The 17,580-nt window shown below is 37.5% G+C and overlaps 1 protein-coding gene across 1 annotated transcript in view; it reads right to left on the bottom strand.

Moving 5' to 3' along the window:
- The window catches only part of ANO2 (anoctamin 2), a 199,839-nt gene that overhangs the window by 128,086 nt on the left and 54,173 nt on the right, over positions 1-17,580 (bottom strand). The window contains exons 8-10 of the mRNA XM_087765406.1: positions 16,607-16,662; positions 16,329-16,370; positions 10,674-10,738 (exon numbers count right to left, since the gene is read on the bottom strand). Coding sequence (XP_087621532.1) covers positions 10,674-10,738; positions 16,329-16,370; positions 16,607-16,662 — 163 coding nt within the window. The remainder of the gene's footprint in view (positions 1-10,673; positions 10,739-16,328; positions 16,371-16,606; positions 16,663-17,580) is intronic.

Genomic DNA, 17,580 nt, shown 5'->3' with positions numbered 1-17,580 from the left:
ATAAGGAGTAACCTATTTAATATCATACAGTGAATCAGCCTTTCTTTTAGACTGGCAGGGAGGTTACCCAGTCTTTTTTCTTCCTATTTTTTTAACACCTATTATTACTTGCTTTTCTGGCTTCCCTTTACTTGCAAATGAGATGTTTGCCCAAATTTTTACCTTGAACAAATGTGAGGTCATTGATATTTTATCACTTCTGTTTTCACAAAATACTTTGCACGATTTTCATCATCTAGGTTAACAGAGTTTGAAGCTCAAATGCTGACTTCTTTTCATAAATAACTTTGGTTTATAATAACTAATACTTCATGAAAGCTTTCTTGCTTTTCTAATTAATATAGCTAAGCCTTACTACAGAGTCTGAATTAATTTCATATATTTGCTTTAGTAAGTACTTGCAAGTACTTGCACTGTAAGTACTATTACTACTGTCAGATAGACACCATCTAGTGGCTAATTCCAGGTAAAAGACAAGTATAATAAATTCTTTTTTAGTCACAGTATTACTGCACACCTTGAGATAGCAAGGCTTGCCTCTTGGCATTTTGAGACAATAAGAGAGTTACAGAACTTTCTTTTTAACTAAAATTTAAACTGCTAGTTCTCAAGACTTCTGAGACTGTGACAAATGGAAAGGCAAAGAAAGCACATTCAAATGCATTGTGCAAGTTAAATGCATGCAAGAGTTTCTGGTTCATTATCTTTCAGGCCTTCAGGAATCCCAGGTCCCAGAGATCAGGGGGAAAGGTTGGAGCAAGGAAGACGTAGCCTTGGTGGAAGAGGATCAGGTCAGGGAATACTTAAGCAAACTGGACATACATAAGTCCATGGGCCCTGATGGGATGTACCCACGAGTGCTGAGGGAGCTGGCAGATGTCATTGCAAGGCCACTCTTGATAATCTTGCATTGATGATGGCAAAGGGGAGAAGTACCCAAAGACTGGAGGAAAAGAAATATTACCCCTATCTTCAAGAAGGGCAAGAAGGAGGACCTAGGGAACTACAGGTCGATCTGCCTCACCTCAATCCAAGGGAAGGTGATGGAGCAGCTAATCCTGGAAACCATTTCCAGGCACATTAAAGATGAGAAAATCATCAGGATTAGTCAGCATGGCTTCACCAAGGGGAAGTCATGCTTGAACAACTTCATAAACTTCTATGAAGAAGGGACTGGCCTGGTAGATGAGGGGAGAGCAGTGAATATTGTCTACCTGGACTCAGTAAGGCCTTTGACACTGTCTCCCATAAGATCCTCATAAAGCAGTTATTGATGTATGGGCTGGATGAGCAGACAGTGAGGTGCATTGAAAACTGCCTGAATGGCTGCGCTCAGAGGGTGGCGATCAGTGGCACAAAGTCTAGTCGGAGGCCAGTGACTAGCAATGTACCCCAGGGGTCAGTACTGGGTCTGATCCTGCTTAACATCTCCGTTAATGATCTGGATGATGGGGCAGAGTGTACCCTCAACAAGTTTGCAGAAGACACAAAACTGGGAGGAGTGGCTGATATGCCAGAGGGTCATACTGCCATCCAGAGGGACCTCGACAGGCTAGAGAAATGAGCTGACAGGAACATTGTGAAATTCAACAAGATGAAGTGCGAAGTCCTGCACCTGGGGAAGGACAACCCCATGCATCAGTATTTGCTGGGGGGCACCCAGCTGGAAAGCAGCTTGGCAGAAAAGAACCTGGGGGTCCTGGTGCACACCAGGTTGAAGGTGAGCCAGCAATGTGCCCTTGCTGCAAAGAAGGCGAATGGTCTCCTTGGCCACTTTAGACAAAGTATTACCAGCAGGTCAAGGGAAGTGATCTTTCCCCTCTGCTCAGCACTGGTGAGGCCACAGTGGGAGTACTGTGTCCAGTTCTGTGCTCCTCAGTACAAGAGAGACACGGACATACTGGAGAGAGTCCAGTGAATGGCCACAAGGATGATTAAAGGACTGGAGCACCTCACATATGAGGAAAAGCTGAGAGAGCTGAGACTTTTTGCCTGAAGAGAAGGCTCAAGGGGAATCTTATTAATGTATGTAAATACCTGAAGGGTGGGTGGAAAGACAACAGAGCCAGGCTCTTTTCAGTTGTGCCCAGTGACAGGACCAGAGGCAATGGGCACAAACTGAAACACAGGAGGTTCCCTCTGAACATCAGGAAACATTTTTTTACTGTGAGGGTGACTGAGCACTGGAATAGGTTGCCCACGGAGGTTGTGGAGTCTCCCTCCTTAGAAATAATCAAAAAGCATCTAGTCCTGGGAAACTGGCTCTAGATGGCCCTGTTTGTTTGAGCAGGGGTTTGGACCAGATGACCTCCAGAGCTCCCCACCAACCTCAGCCATTCTGTGATTCTGTGAAGATTCTGTGATTCACAGAAGACAGTAATACACAACAGCAGTAAGCACCTGCTCAATATTGCATTAAAATGTTCATTTTTTTTGCTCTCTGTACTGACTGTGGAAGTTCAGAGATTTCTCGTGCTGGAAACCTTCTTTATGCGGGTGTTTTCTGGGGATAATTGTTACATGGTGCCCAGTTCTTAATCTCTTCCCTTGCCATCTTGGTTTTGTCCACTGTTGGAGACAGGTTACTGGATCAGACAAAGCTATGGTCTGTTCTAATGTAAATTTTGTACAGCAAAAGATAAGATCCTCATACAAAGCATCTTAATATTGGGGTATACCTTTAAACCAATTTACAAGGGTTGGTCTTAACCCCTGGTCAGTGCTCAAGGAGTCAGAAAAGGACCTCCTCTCACCCCAGCATGCCATGGCCAGAACTTTCTACTGAGATCAAGATATCAAGACCATTTTTACAAGAAAGATAAGCAGAACTGTAACCATCCAAATGCAGCAACTGTTTTTTACTCCCTGCAGTTCTCAGCCATACATACCTCTAGATGCCTACAAATATTTGTATACATGTACATAAAAACATGCAGGACTTTCTTTTGTTTCAATGTGGCTTCCCATCTCTGGCTTTTGCTTCTCCAGTTTAAAACAACAAACTTTCATTTCCTATCAAAATACACTGATATCACCTCCAAAGATATCTGTTGGATTTGGACCTATCACTCAAATCCATTAAGAAATATAAGTTTCTGGCTGTGAAGTTCAGGCATCATACAGGCACTACAGAACATAGCCTGAGACAGCTCTGCACACAGATAAAACCCAACTCTAGCTGCCTACAAAACTACACAGTCCAAGGGGGAGGCACCAGGAAGCTGCGTAGCACCAACTTCAGTCTTCAGAGCCTTGGCTTTGCATAAGTCCTGATGTAGATGTGCGCATCCTGTGCTGGATCTAGCTTTTGAAAATCCTGCTGAAGGAGTGAGGAATCTGGATGGTAATGAGGATCTTAGTGCTCAGACAGTGACCTGAAGCCTGGGAATTATGTTTATCAGAAAGGAGGGATCTGGTTTTCCTCAGCAGTGCAATACAAACCTACTGGTTTAAAATTCCATCTCTCATGCAAGTACCAATAAATAAGACCAAGCTCTTGCCAAAACAGAAAGAGAGAGAACCACTTCCTACAGGACTGGCAAAGTCTATGAAATGCAGAGCTGTAAGTAAATCATCTCACTCCAGTCACAGGCCTGCACCCAGCAGAATAATTCAATACAAATTCTTCAGTGATTTATGCATCATGAGCAAAAACCCTCTGCTTTGCAATAAACACAGGCTGGAGCACTTGTGTGAGCCCTGTGATGAGAAGTTCCAGGGGTGGAGGGGAAACTCCCTGCAACTGCAGACGAAAAGTCCTGTCCTAGCATCAAGTATCTAATATGCAATCCAGTTAATGGACATATGACATGATGCAAAAGTCCATTCATAAATAAACTGGGTTTGTGAGGGGTAATGAAATCACACAGACACTGGAAAGGGGAAAGAATTATAATGATGGAGAAAGCGTTCCTTTCTCAAAAGCTATGACTCTGTTCCAAGGTCCCACCTGCTTCTCTCTCCCTCCAGGAAGCTCTCTACTGTAAAAACTGGCCCAAAGGACAACATCAAGGCTGAGTGGATGCTGGCATAGCACTTCCCATTGTACCTAGTGCTTTAATGATGATGAACTGTAAGTGGAACGTACCCCATGTTGGGAAAGAATCTTTGTTGTAAAGTTCCTTGGAACTATAAAAAGATGTTGGACTCAAAGTGCAAAGGGTTACAGTGAGAAGATATGTTCAGATTATTGTCTCAGTCACGTTCTCAGCAGAGGTTTGGAAAGGAGCTAGATGGACTACTGCCAGAATTACTGGTAGAGCTCATGGGCATTTTTCTACTTAATGCTATGTTTGTTTGATTACTGCACTTTCCCAGGCTTAAAGCTGTTTTCTCTTCCTAATAAAGAATTCCTTGCATATAGCCTCAGCATCTTTGTGAATGTTGAAGGTATGCCTGCTAAAGACAAACAGGGAAGAATTGCATGGTGTTCCCATATTTCTGTGGGGAGCTCAGTCATTTAGTTGTTTACCAAGAAGAACTGGTTTTTACTGTAACTACCCACCTGGCATAAGGGGACCCTCTCCAGGATCCCATGAATCAAGTGTTGTCTCAGAAGAATGCTACAGTAATTCACCAGACTAAGGGGGAAAGCACAACACTCTAAACCCACTGATCCCTAATCCCCAAAAAGAAAGCAAGCTCCTTCCTCTCTCAAAGGGAAAGGGAACCCTGAAAAATGAGGAGCACCCCACTGGCCCACAGTGAGGAAAAGGGCCTATAAAAGAAAAGAATCAATGGGTAAGCCTGAAGCATGCTTGGTTTCCACTGAAAAGGCATTTCTGTTAAATAAGGAGTCATACTGTCAGGTAGAGAGAAGCTCCTCATTGTAACAGCATACAGACCCGACATTGCAAGTGATGTCTTACTCAGAAGGTAGTAAATAACCACCTGACCTAGCAGTTGCTTCAGCAGAGAGAAAATTTCATAACATAACTATTCTCCAGGCATTAGGAAGTGGATATTACCCTGCACATCTACCATGGTGGAGTTTCTTTTCTCTCTACAGCCTTATGGAAGCTAGTGATAATCATGTGAGCCTTGCAAAGGGAGGGCATGAAGGGAGCTCACTGCTCTCAGACTTCTGGCTGTGTATGGGAGGCAGGCCTCACTGTTCCCTGCTTTGAAACCTGGCTTTCAGAAAAGACGCAGATATTTGTTGCAAATCTGGGACATGTAAGACTGACCTGCTGGGTCAGCCAGCCCACCACAGAGTGGGGTGCTGTATATAGCTCTCTCCCAAAATATTAGTCTGGACTGATTAGGTTTAGCTCTGTGGCAAGTATTAGAAGGCGTTGTTCAATCCCTGTGAAATTACCACATATCAGAAGGTTCCTTTCTGCCAAAGTGGTTACATTGCATAAAAATAAAGATGGGATATTTGGTTAGGTTAATTCACAATAATAACAGAAGAGTCACAGGGAAGCAGAGGAATTAAAACATACAGGAGAATCTGCACTTTGAGGATCAATAACCCCAAGTTAGCATAAACAGTGATTGAACAACATTTGAGTGTACCTCTGGAATTAGGGAGGGTACCGCAGGCCTTTATTTTCAAGTTCTTGCAGTTCTAGACAGTATGTGAAGACAAATGTTCTCTCTCCAGAGATGAAGATGTGGCTACAAAGAATGGTGGTGAAAGAAGCAGTGATTTGCTAGTGTATTGAGCAGGATAGATGGCCACAGTTTGAGGAATGCTGTACCAGAAATTGATCTTAACTACACTTTTGCCAAGGAAGCAACACTTATCTCTAAAGATAATAAAAACACCATCTCAGCAGAACTCCAACTTTCTTATGTTATCACTCCTTTAAAACTACCCTATCCTAAGCAGGGCAAGCAGATATACCCATTTTGGTTTTTGTGGTGAAGACTGATGAAAGAAGAAAAAAGAAAAAAAGGCAAACCAGTAAGAACACTTTTGAAGCTTGATTGCTTACATTGAATACTGCACTACATAGGCCCCAAGACATTGAAAGTGAAGGTAACAGTATCCAGAGTTGACAGAGTCAAACTTAAGAACATCATAGGTCTGTCATCACTTTAAAAACTGCCAGGAAAAGAAAGCTATAGGCTCCTCTGCTTTAGGAAGACAGCATTCAAATGCAGGAACAGGGGGGAACTGGTGACTGTTCGGTCAAGAGCAGATTCAACATGGGCACACTGCAGTGAAGGGCCAGAATTCATTATAGACGAAGTTGAAACAATTTTCCATGCAAAAGTAAAACATAGTTAAAAATAGGAAGGAAGAAATATATTAGGCAGACAGTTTGAGTAACAGAAACTCCCAAGTTTTGATTTACATGCTATAAACTATAAAAAATATTTTTGTTAACGCACTTTTCCACCTACTCCTGCAAAAAGAGTTATTGTATACATAACCTTAATCTTTACAATGACCCTGTCTTCCCACTTTTAGGCTTTACAGCAAGATAAGTATACACAGGCACTTGGAGCTTTGAAAGTAATCATGCTATAGATAATGTAGTCTTTTAGTTATTAAGATGTTAGATGAAGTCCTAGCAATAGGAAATAGAAATGAAAACATGAAAAAGGAAATAGACCAGAAGGAGCTGATGAGCTCCTTTATTTTAACATTTATTTTAATATTTATAAATTTATATTTTAATATTTATTTTTATATTAGTGTTTCTAAAACACTAATATTAAAATAATTAAAATAAGCTCCACCACAAATAAAAAAGCACCTAGCTCTGCTTGACTTCCTTAGGGTGAGACAATTATATATTAATAACAAGATAACTAAAGGAGACCTCTCCTCTGTGACGATGGTCCTCTATCTGGAATTTCAGTTCATACATGGGTTCCCATCTGCAGGTGCTTCAAGATGTCCATTAAGAAGATAACTTGCCAGTTTTCCAGGAGTTAAGTAAGCTTTTGTCTCAGAAGGATAACCACCTCTTTGTGATATCAGTAACCTTAGCAGACTCATTTCCTCTGTCATTTAGAGCTCCTAAGTGACAAAGGTTGCATTCAACCAGAAATATAATACTTGCTATATGTTTTCTTGACCTGCTATAACTCATTAGAGGTATACTGCTAAAAGACAAGAGACAATGGCTGTAAGTTGTACCAAGGAAAATTTGGTCTGGACAGAAGGAAAAAAATTCTTCCCCCTGAGTGTGGTGCAGCACTGGAAAAAGTGCCCAGAGGGGCCGTGTGATCTCCATCTTGGAGATCTCAAAACTCATGAGCAACTTGATCTGGCTTTCAAGCCAGCCCTGCTTTGAGCAGAGGGTACGTCTAGGGACCTCCAAAGGTCCCTCTTCACAACCTATTCATTCTAGAATCAAATAGTTAAAACTTGGATTAACATACTATAACATTTATAAAAAAACTCATGAAACCTGTTTCCTTTACACAGGTTCATAAAACTCCTAGGGAGTGTTGTCCCTGTCTCTGGATCAACTGTAGTATTACCCCTTAGGAAACTAACAAATACATTAGCTGCAAAAATTCCTAAGAACTGGGTTTGAACTCATCTTCATTTGAGGAAAGAGCATCATCAAAATTGAAAAAAATCAATGAACCATAGATATGTTTTTATAGCACCTTTTAAATTACATTACAAGGATTGAGAGGCACTACTGTTGATAAGTGCATTCCTACAAGAAAGCTACACTAGGAAAACTCCTCTCTAGTAGAAATCAATACTTAAATTAGGATGATAAAATAAGTATATTATAACAGGCAAACCTGTAGAGCCCTGCACGTCCTAGAACTGCAACTTTCACCCTCTACTGGTTAATATATCACTCATGCCTTCCAAGTCTAATAGTGACTGAAATAGGAGACAAACTGTTTTCAGTACTTCTAGCCTAAGATACCTGTTAGCAAAAACTTTGCAATTTCCCGCTCAAAAAATGTTTATCATCCTCTTCATCTGAGTTGAAAATAGACATCTATGAAAGGCAAAAATTGAATTCATATGGCTATATCTAGACATTCATATGCTTTTGAAAATAAAACACTGCATTAGCCAGGCTTTGTTTTAAGCAATGTTATTTAATATCTGGATGCGCACTGAGAGACTGGGTGTTATAAATGTTTTACAAATCAGCCCTCAATTCACACTGTACTATCTGCATGATCTGCACTATATATTCCCTTAAAGTTTTCAACTGAAATTGTTTTGCTGTAGAACAGAAATATGTAACACCCACTGTGTTCTCATTTGGTGAAACCCTCCTCATTCCACAATTGTATTTCTTAATTTACAAAAAAAATAGCTTTTCCTTATAGCCCAAAGAGGTGGGTGCATAAAGCCAGAGCAGAATACTTTTACAGATTAAGACACAGGGGTGAATTGAACTGCTGGTGAATATCGTAATGATCCTTTATTTGGTTTTACGTTTTTAAGAACTTGAAAATATTCTAAGACTGACTATGCAGTTAGCATTCCCTCAGAATATCAGACCTTAGAAGGGACCTCAGAGAATCCCTGGTCTGTGCCAAGAGTGAGCATAACAAATACCTGGTTCCTAGCTTTGATGTACAATCACTTGGAAACTGGCAACAACTGTATGGCCAGAAGCAAGGAACTGAGGCTCCAGGAATAATTTAGGATAATTCTACAGTGCCATATCTAGTCTCCCAGCATAGGCACTTCGGTTAAAGAATGACTTTCAGTTTGCATTCTTACTGTATAAAGGTGAAAAAGGAATAGTTAAAAAGATTTGCACTGTTGCAAGTTGTATTAAAAAATAGACTAAAAAGTCTAATTAATTTGGGGATGTGAACATTATTTAAGCTACATATTGCAACACAGTTAATGTATTTGAAAACTTCAGTCAGAAAAGGCTTTGAATATTAGGCAAAATAAATGCTGTTTCTTCTGTCCATCAAAGCCTGAATATAAACTTGTTAAGTTACACAGTGCTCCCATAACCAGAAAAAAGCTGAGTATAATCTAATCAATCTAAGAAAGAAGGATCACAGTAAATTATCAAAATCCACAAAGTGTGGTTGATGTTTGCCAAGGGAATAAGCAACTACATTGAGACTCATCTCAAATCCCCCTCATGGTACAGAGATGCAAAACCCTAGCTCAGTTGCAGAAAGAAAGGATAGTAATTTTTCAGGTATATATACTCTAAAGCTCTAACATTACCCAGAAAATAAAAACCGCATTTATTTTAGTGGTAACAGTCAAACTTGAAGTCAAGTAAAGTATGGAAGATAAAAGCAAGAAAAATAGTCTCTGAGAACAGAGAATCAATTTCACATGTCTGGTCCTTTTTTTCTTTCTCACAGAAGTTTAAACGACAGAATTTCTATGAAATCATATCAGTATAATGAACCATTATAATGGAGACAGCAAGATACAAATGACGATGGAGCGTTAGCAGATGTACCTCTATTTTTAATCCATCTGAGTTGTCAGGTCTAGTAAAACTTGAGAATTCCTCTAGGCAGTCACAGTTTAACTTAACATTTATAATATTTACTAACAACATACCAGGTGTTGTAATCTTGTTCTGAGTTTGTCTATTCCATACAGTAGCCTGGCCTGGAATAACTGGTATTCAAAAAGTACATAAATCCTGCACAAAAACATTGAGGCAAAGAAGCGGAAATTTCAAAGTCTTGCAGAACCTCAATAAGATTTTATGGTCTCGCTACCATTTGCCAATTTGAAACATTTCCCTCCCAATAAAGAGCAATTCTGCTCACACTACGAATTAATGGTTAAAAGTCTTTGAAAAACTATATGCAGTATTTCAATGTTAACTCAAAGAATAATAAATACATTTTACACAGATTATTGATTATCTGTATTACTAACACCAGCTTTTGCAGATAATCACATAGAGGCAGATTGTATAATAACGCCTAGTTGGAGTCTGATTATTCAAAAGATAAATGCTAATGAATGTCATCTTTCTTATGTATACAAATTATCCAGAAACAGATTTTGGGTTTTTTTTTTGGATTGTTTGTTTGTTAATATCACAGTTCATTTATTCCTAGACAGATACCTTATGTAAGAATATTTCAAGTCAGCAGTTTTCACAAACATTTCCTTTTCTTTACTCAGTATTTATAGTATACAACAAAAATTGTTTTGTTTTGGTTTGGCTTTCTTGTAGAGATATTGTGGAAATTCCTTAAAAAGCATGATTGTTTTGTTCTGCTTTATTTTAAGCCCAACTTCTGTGTTTGTAAAGTCAAAATTCAAAATATACAAAAAACACTGGGAACACATATGGATGTGTTCAGGTGAATAAAACTTGTAAAACCAGGAGTAAAAAAATCAAATCAATTTCAAAACTGTCAAATACTTTCACACTGCTTCATGATGTGAACACCAGCTTCTGATTATTCACCAGACTTTGTGACCATAGTCTCCAATAAAAATTCACCAATGTAAATGGAAATTCCTTTTTTTTTAAATAATTAATGCTTTAAAAAAAAAATGTGAAGTATGATATTCTTCCAGGAATAAGCACTATACAAAAACAAAGGTACATTAGTGCTTAGTGTATTTTTGTTACTGTAAACTATTATCAGAGCTACAGAAAAGCAGTGAGAGCATTATTTTTAATGCTCTGATCAATCCAAGATTTCATTTGCTGAAGTAACTGGAAGGAACTTAATTAATCTGCCTCAGCTAAGAACCAGGTCCCTTAGTGTTTTATACAAGTCCATATTACCTTATGAGGTCAATAGGCTGAAACTTGTAAAATACTCCGTATCTTGCCCATTCTTGATACAGCAACTAAATAAAAATTAAAAAAAAAGAACAAACAAACAACAGAAAATTAACATGAAGCAAGTGCTCCCATCTGTTTTTACAAACATCTTATAAGAGTTAAAAATATATGTACCAAAAAAGAGTTTCCCATACTTCAAAACAAACTTCCAAGTACATTTTTCAGACAGTTATGGAAGACTCCAACCAAGCCAGCAATGTGAGGATGGGGTACACACATCTTTCTCCGCATACCTAACCCCCTCCTCAATTTATTAGATAGTAATGTTAAATAGAAGGGCTCAAAAGGAAAAAAAAAGATGCTGTAGTCTTGTGGAAATCTTTGGAAAGATGCTAGAAATAATCCTACTTACAGAGTGAAATTCTACTATGATGTAATTTTTTAATGTCTGGAACCATGCCATAGATAAGTACTGACCAGTGTTTCCAGGTTCAAGGTGAAGTGAACTGAGGTAAGAGTTCAAAACTGGTAAACTGGTATGTAAAAACATACCAAGAGGTAACAAATGTGGCAAAATCTGCCTGTTCTCCTTCTCAGCTCCCGAGGCTACTATACCCAGTAAAGCCCGTAAAAAAGCCCCTTCTCTCCCCATACTGCACATGAACACACAAGTTCACATGTTTACTGTTGGAAATGCAAATTCACCCACAGCTTACAGACAGCACAAGGAAGGCGCAGATCCTACAGAAACTGCTTACAATGGAAGGAATCCAGTGGGAACAGAGTCAATGATAAAAGGAAACATTTCAGGACCTGTGGTATATTAACCACTATACACTCAACTGCAATAGGCAAGGGACTTGGGACAGTCTTCCTCATTCTCTCTTTCATTGCTGTGATCTATGTGACACAACTTTGTCAAATTTTCAAAGAGAAAAAAGAAACCTTTGACACTCTTTTAGAAGACGCCGTAAAGGAAACTGCTAATTTTGGTGTGAAAGACATCAAACTGTTCTGAAGCAAAAGCCAACTGCTGGATAGAAATTACCATGCAATTAACAATTTGGTAAAAGAGTTTAATTTGATAGCGGGACATTTTATAACTGTGTATGCATTTATTAATAATCCAGAAAGGACATTCAAAAATGAAGCTTTCCAGAATTATATGAAGACCAAAGGAAGCTCAGAGGAAATATCAGCAGGATCTAAAAAAGTTAGATGACTGTTCACATATTTTATCTTCAGAGGAAAACAAAAATCAGGGCAGTCCCATGCAAAAGAGTAAAATTTTCTGTGGAACCACCTGAATTGTTTGTATTCTTTTCATAGTTTTGTACTGTGACAAGACTGTAGACAGTCTAAGACAACATGCTCATTGAAAACTATTTCTTGAAGTACAGAGTGCATCAAAAAATAATAAACAAATAACCAGAATATGATGATAAATGAAACTAAATTAACCACATCACTATTTATAGATTATAAATCTGTACCATCCAAAAAGACAGGTGTCAAGCCTTTTATCCCTGTTTTCAAAAAAAGAAGTGGAGGGAGTCCAGAAAAAGAGTAGTATATGAGAGGTACAGTCAGCTCCTTTAAAATAAGGTACCATGTCATTCCTAGTAAAATTTGAGTAGTGATAAAACTGTGTTTTAATAACGAGCTTCTGTGTGGAATATCTGCTGGCTCCAAGAGATGACCTCATCCTTCAGTTCCTTCCTTGCTGTGAGCACTAACTGACAGTCCCTTGCCTGTCTCATGGAAACTGTAGTTAATGTGAAGCAATGTAATTACTGTGTTAATACCTTGGAGACTTCTACTCTTCTGTAAACTTTGTCTGGGATTGGGCAATAAGTTTTAAAGCTGCTGAGGAGGAAGACACAAACCAAGAAGCACACGCACACAAATACACAACCAGGTACATACAGAGGATGTTCTGCAGAGAAGTTAAATTAAATATTTGTTTACTTTTTTTTTCTTTAACAGAAAAAAAGGAACTCCAAATACAGTCAAAAACAGTAATTTTAAAACAGTAAGATACAGATTTTTTCAAAATGTGTAGTATGTGGAACTCATCAGTTTAGTTGCAGACTGGATTGCAAACTGTTTAGTTCTATCTGCAAAATAGATGCTCATTAAGCATGATGCTTTTTTTCCAGTAAATAATAGATTATTGCACAATGGAGTTATGTAAGTGTGCAAGAGCTGGAGAGCATGTTAGTAACAAAGTACACACAGTTTTTGCAATTATCAGTAGTTGAATCTGTCAGATGATCCATTTTGAAAGCTAGCAGCACGATACAGCATCTTATGAATTTAACGGAAGAATTAAAATAAGTGTGGAGATATTTCAGATACTGTAACTGCAGAGTTATCCTGACATATTTTGAGGTTTTCCAATCACATATTTCTACTGTTTATAATGCCTCTCCTCCTGCAGATGCTATGTGAAAGAACTAAATAAATATTAAGTGAGCAATTAAGACCTGGATCCTGCAAACATGCGCCTGAGAAAGTATTATTCTTCAGAATATGGAAACTGGCTTGCAACCATTTAAGTGAACAGAGCTATGCCATTGCATACTCATTAAAGATACAGCATAAAGTGTTTTATATTCATAGATCAGGGAGTAAATCCTACTCTGCTGAAGCAAGTGGGAATTCAGCAATGAGATTCAGGGAGTGTGGAGTCTCAGTTTGTAGAATATTGCTCTTACAGAGCGCAGTCTTACAAAATGCTTTGCACTTGTGGAAAGAAATTATGAGACCAGGTTTGATATTCAATGGGAGTTGAAGAGGATTGCCCTAGCTGCCATATTGATATTTTCATATGAATACTTGCAGTTACCTACTCAAAATCACACCTTGCCATTACCCCACAGCATTACTTACAATTTTATTTATTTCCATAAATAATCATACTAATAAATGCATTCACTGAAATATACAAAACAAGAAAGTTAAAGCTATTAAATTATTAGAACTATTTAAAAGCTGTTTTGAACATAGCTACAGAATGGAATGTGAGGAGCAAAAAGAAAGGTCTTTCTAAAGTTGCAGTCAGTTCAAGAACAAGTTGCTGTGGCATTATGTCAGACTACAGAACCACACTGGTTATTGTGATTGCAAAGCCCTGAAGGTGAGTTTATGACGTGAATATTTTCTGTTCACCTGTGCTGCCCACACTAAACCTCAGTCTCAACACTGCAATTTTACAAGATTAAGTTTAATCTGGAAACTGGAATGTGCTTCCTTTCATGATATTTATTAAATTGAGAGGAATTCTAGGAAAAGTTTTGTAATATAATTTATTGTATTTTATCATCTTCACTTAAAAGCAGTACTTCGTGTAACTTTAGAATAATACTTTCCAATCTGCTTCTAATATTCTTGGAATGTTGTTGTAGTATATGACAACAGTGTATTTCCCAGATAGGTAACAGAGCCCTTATGTATTTCTCAATGTCAAACATATTGCTAGCAATGAAAGGTTACAAGTTGCCAGTGGGCTAGAAGCTTAAAAAAGGCCCAAGTCAGTGTTTATACTCATGGCGAGTTATTACCTTGCTGCTGTGCAATAGCTTTCTTAAAAATATTTTTTCTAGAGCAGAAATCACACTAAAACAGGGAAATTCCTTTACTCCAATCAACAGTCTTATGAAAGCAATGAGTTTCATTGACTGCAGATTTCCAGTTCTTGTGGGATGTGGCAAAAGTATTGTTTCACAGTGCATTTTTTCCAAGGAAATCCTGAAGAGGGTTAATAAGGATTAACCTTTTATAGTATGAACTGGTACATAAGCCTTAATTACTTGTGCTGCCTTATTGGCATAAGTACCCCAGACAGGCTCAGTTCATCATTCTTTGGGCTTATACAACAGACAATTGAAATGGAAGATACAGATAAGTTAAAACAGAGGAAATAAAAAGGGGCAGAGCAAAATAAAACTGAAAAATGTCCCCCTTTCCTTTAAACCTGATTGGGGCTTTTCAGGAAATTAAACACTGAGACTATTAGATTCAGATAGAAAACAGATGATGTCATGCATAGAAATACTACAGCAAATTCAATGGCGAGGCAGCAGAGACATATGTGAATAATCAATGAAGTATTTCTGGAAAGAACCTTTTATGTTTTTAATACTTAACACTTCATAACTGAGCCTAATAGGCAGAATAAAAAGAAGGCAGCACAAAATACAACTAGTAGGGTGAATATTTTTCCAGACACTAGTCCTTTTAGGCCCTCTTCCCCCCTTTTCCACAGTACCCAATCTTCCTCCATTAACTAATGTTCATTTACCTTTCTTTAAAAATTTCGCTAGCCTTATAAGTCGGTAAACTATGTAGCTGACTTCCAGAGTCCATTACTGTTATCACTATTATCACTTACTCAGAGAAAATTCTTCAAGTGCAGAGTAGACAATTTCTTCATGAACAAAAAGTTCAAAATAACAGACATAAATATACAAGCTTCATTATAGTTTGTTTTCCAACTTTGTCTCTTTTGCTTACGAAGGTTCATATACTAAATTAAATTGTATCCAGTACATGAAGACATCTAGTGGCTGAATGTTAACACTATTTACCAAAAACTACAAAGAACATTATGTTTTCGAACTTCTACTAACCCAGCATTGGAGAAATCAAATTTATTTGTATGACCTATGAACTCAGTCTTCATTTCAAATGCTCAAATAATCATAATTTGTGGCAATTATGCTCTTGAGAACTACACTGTGCTTTGCCAAATTAATGGCATTTTCTTACCTCTTCTTCAAGCAACAGATGGCATATACCAACATGTAATACCACAGAGTTAAAAACAATTATGAAATGATTTATAAGTCACCAAGAATATATGCAATTTAATTTCTAGTATAGCAAATATCTTAGGCATCTAAACATTCTCTTTTTCTTCATTCTTCCCTCCCCCCCTTTCTCTCCCCACAATTTTCCCTCTTCATTTCCTGTCCTATTGTTTGTATATCAAGGGAAAAAAAAAGAGCAAATATTAGAGAACAATATGGAATGGATCTTAATGGATTACAGTAATTAAATGTTTTTGCTCATTTCTAATAGTAAGCATATGTATTAAAAACTGTATGAATTCACATAGTCTTTGACTATGCATCGACTTCTCTTGTGCAGACAGTTGGTGGGTGATATATTTTCAAAAGTCATTTGATAGCTAGAAACTTTTTATTCACAAAATAATTGGAAGCAGATTTTTAGAAATTGCATGTAATTGAATTGAATGCACAATCAAATGAAAAATACAACTATGTTTTATTCTAGTAACCATTGTTCTATAGTACCATCTGGTTATGGAAAGAAAATAATCATATAAGTTATTTAACAACTTTTTCTTGAAAAATCTTGTCTATGCATGCAGAGGGAAAATTGAACCATTTCAAGATGTAAATATCAAATTAAATTCACTGAAATACTTCATAAGAAGACTTTATAAAAAGTCTTGTGAAAAAAATTTTATATGCAGAAATAAAGGAAAATAAGTAATGCAAAAAATATATGCATTTGTAAAAACATTTACTTGATTGAACACTGGTTAATGCTTTATGATAGCATTTAGGACACTAATTCACATTTATCACATTAGATCTAATATGAAATTAATTTTGCAATGTATTTTACCTTTCTTTCATTCATGTCATCATTTTGGCCTTCATATTCACCCTAGAGAAAGAAAATAATTTAATAACTGATGTAAAAACAGATAAAAGTCAATAAAACATTGCTCAGTTGTTCCTACATTGTTGGTTTTACTTTTAGGTTACAACTTGAAATGTACTTATGTAAGAGTTTTTATACTAGAATCACACACTTAGAATATTTCACTGTCACAGGCAATAAACATATGCACTATTGAGTGATACCATCACAGAACTACATTTTTAATAGTATATACGTACATCATGAAGTGGGTATGCTGCATCATAAACATTGTTTGCTATTAATGTGCCAATACCTAAAAGAAAAAAAATTAAGATGGTCAACAGCTAGGCACAGTTAAACAGAAAAGATTATTACAGATTTCATTTCATGACATTACAAAGGGGACTGAGCTGTATTACTGAAAATATTCAAAATCATGTCAAGATGGGTATATACCAACCTAGAATTGCCTAGCTATGGAAAACATGTTTTCACAGAAAGGGTCATTTCCATATAGTGCTTTTTCTTGTGTGAACTAGTATGGTACAAAGACTGCTTTGACCACTTTCTCATCCTGATAGCAAAGAGGCATGTGACTGAGGAGGAAAGCATCTGGGAAGTCCTTCTTGAAGCTTGAAAATGATCAGAACTGCAGACCCTCACTCACGCACCCAAACAATAAAAAAACCACTTTCACAGAAGTTTGTGATTGAAGAAACCCTTACTCTCTATTGACTAATATTGGATCAGGTCTCATTTTCGCTGAACCAAGTGCTGGGTTTTCTACCCTTCCTCATATCAATACATAAGGCCACCCTTCTGAGTTTGAAACAATGCTTCTTTGTTTGCAGGAGTTAAATCAGTTTGTGCTCACCAAATCCACAGTTATGCTGGAAAGCTGGATGCACCAGGACAAAAACTACTAAGTCCTAAAGATTGCAAACAGGAAGTCTGGTGAAAGGTACAGGAAGATACAGGGACATGGCATTATCACAGTGATTGCATGCCACAAAGGCTTTAGCAACTGAATTCCCAGCTAATGACTACAGCACCTATAGACATACACAAGACCACTACTGACTCTCAAGACCTATGACTCTTATAGCCATTCTGGCTTCAGTCTGCATGTGAAAACAATTGTTCCATAAGATGACAATTAAAGTTAAGATTAGTAGTTTATTCCAGACCTCTTTGCTTTCAATGTCCAGTAAAAAGTAACCGGCTAGCTTGT

This window comes from Nipponia nippon, unplaced genomic scaffold, assembly GCF_047370975.1.
Source record: "Nipponia nippon isolate SJK-2023a ecotype South Korea unplaced genomic scaffold, ASM4737097v1 scaffold_3, whole genome shotgun sequence".
In the NCBI taxonomy this organism is placed as follows: Eukaryota; Metazoa; Chordata; class Aves; order Pelecaniformes; family Threskiornithidae; genus Nipponia; species Nipponia nippon.
The sequence above is the reverse complement of the archived record's forward strand: the minus strand, read 5'-3'. Positions and strand labels throughout refer to the sequence as shown.